Source organism: Sinocyclocheilus rhinocerous, unplaced genomic scaffold (assembly GCF_001515625.1).
Source record: "Sinocyclocheilus rhinocerous isolate Xijiao unplaced genomic scaffold, SAMN03320098_v1.1 scaffold3851, whole genome shotgun sequence".
NCBI lineage: Eukaryota > Metazoa > Chordata > Actinopteri > Cypriniformes > Cyprinidae > Sinocyclocheilus > Sinocyclocheilus rhinocerous.
Genome location: NW_015634255.1, coordinates 3,320 through 5,105, shown reverse-complemented (window position 1 = coordinate 5,105; position 1,786 = coordinate 3,320). Strand labels below are relative to the sequence as shown.

The following is a 1,786-nucleotide window of genomic DNA, read 5'->3' as shown; positions in this document are numbered from 1 at the left end:
GCTTCCCGCGATTCAGGACCCGCCGCTGCTGAGGCACGGAAGGGAATGAGCTTGTGGGGATCGCAGGTGGATCGGGCCGATGAGTTTTGAAGGGGGGTTTCGGCTCTGAAGCGACAGGGACGCACTCTGTACGGATTCGGAGGCTAAGCGGTTCCTGGAGAAAACACAATCCCAACGGCTCTTTTAAGAGCCACCCACACTCTCGCTTAAAGAGTCAATGTTGAAGTGAAGATTAACAACATATTGCTTATGAATTGACCCCTTTTGAAAAATGAAGCTTAAAGCTGTTGTGTATGTTTCTCTGGGAATGAGTACTCGTGTCTTTGAGTCGATAACTGATTATGATCTTTTTTTTTATTTGTATTAGCTGTCTTACCACTGTCGCTCCTTTTGTGCTGTTGAAGCTTTTGTCACCAAAACAACTCTATCGTGTGTATAAACATACTTGGCAATAAAGATCTTTCTCATTCTGACTTCTATTGATTCTCAAATTTAGAGCTTGCTTAAGGTTATATATTGCTGCCAGAGGCGCACACAATGAGGTAATCTTTTTTTTTTTTCTTACATGGCATTTTCTTTTGCTTGTTTAGCCTTCTTCTGAATTAAAGTGGTTTATAAAATTAAGAGAAAACAATCTCAAGTTCTTCAAGTTTGAGCAGTTAAATTGGCAGAACAACAAGAGAATAAAAAGTGTCTAGGTATTGCTGTCCTTTCTCCAAATTAGCTCAGTGGGTTTTTATATATATATATATATATATATTACACTGTTAAATATTTATCCTGTGTAATATTTGAGACTGGTTTGTTTTCTTGAATAGAATATAACTAACAGAAAGAGCGGGAATTGAAACAAAGGAAACTTAGTCACGTGGGCTGATGTCGTTCGAACATGGAGCGGTGGGCGGGGCTATCATTTCACAGCCTGTGATTGGCCCTCCTTCCGCTCGTGATACTTCAAGTTGTCCAATCACATATAAGTTTATGGGTTTAGTCTGTGAAAACACGCAATCAGAAGCGTCCATATCTCTTTGATAATTAGCATAGATTAGTGAATAAATGCCTCTGTCTCGCTCATTTTAATCATCGTTTCGTGAGGTTTGATTACGCAGTATCGTCATGCCTGAACCAGCGAAGTCCGCGCCTAAGAAAGGCTCCAAGAAGGCCGTCACTAAGACCGCAGCGAAGGGAGGAAAGAAGCGCAGAAAGTCCAGAAAGGAGAGCTACGCTATCTACGTGTACAAAGTGCTGAAGCAGGTTCATCCTGACACCGGGATCTCCTCCAAGGCGATGGGGATCATGAACTCTTTCGTTAACGACATCTTCGAGCGCATCGCCGGTGAGTCGTCTCGTCTCGCTCACTACAACAAGCGCTCCACCATCAGCTCGAGAGAGATCCAGACCGCCGTGCGTCTGCTGCTGCCCGGAGAACTGGCCAAACACGCCGTGTCTGAGGGCACCAAGGCCGTCACCAAATACACCAGCTCCAAGTAGAGCTCCGCTCCAGCTCTCACACACAAAGGCTCTTTTAAGAGCCACCCACTTTCTCGATAAAAGAGCTACACTGACAGTTGTGAGATTCATTGGGTGTAGAGATGATTTGCGTAGCTTATCGATGATAAAATTAGTTTTTAAAATCGAAAGGGAAAATGAGTTTTTTATAGTATTTGTGCTTGTTTCACGATTTATGTTGATTCCTTCTGTTAAATCACTTTAAGTAGGACTGTTCATTCCGATTCCTGGTTCTCACTGTTTTTGATTCTTGTTTGTTTTAGATTGAAAGAACCTA

At 42.7% G+C, this 1,786-nt stretch overlaps 1 protein-coding gene across 1 annotated transcript; it reads left to right on the top strand.

Annotated features, from left to right (window-relative positions):
- Window positions 1-1,097: 1,097 nt before the first annotated feature.
- LOC107745505 (histone H2B-like) lies at window positions 1,098-1,558 on the top strand. The gene has a single exon (XM_016559394.1). The coding sequence runs from the start codon at window positions 1,117-1,119 to the stop codon at window positions 1,489-1,491; it is 375 nt and encodes a 124-aa protein (XP_016414880.1). The 5' UTR covers window positions 1,098-1,116; the 3' UTR covers window positions 1,492-1,558.
- The last annotated feature ends 228 nt before the right edge of the window (window positions 1,559-1,786 follow it).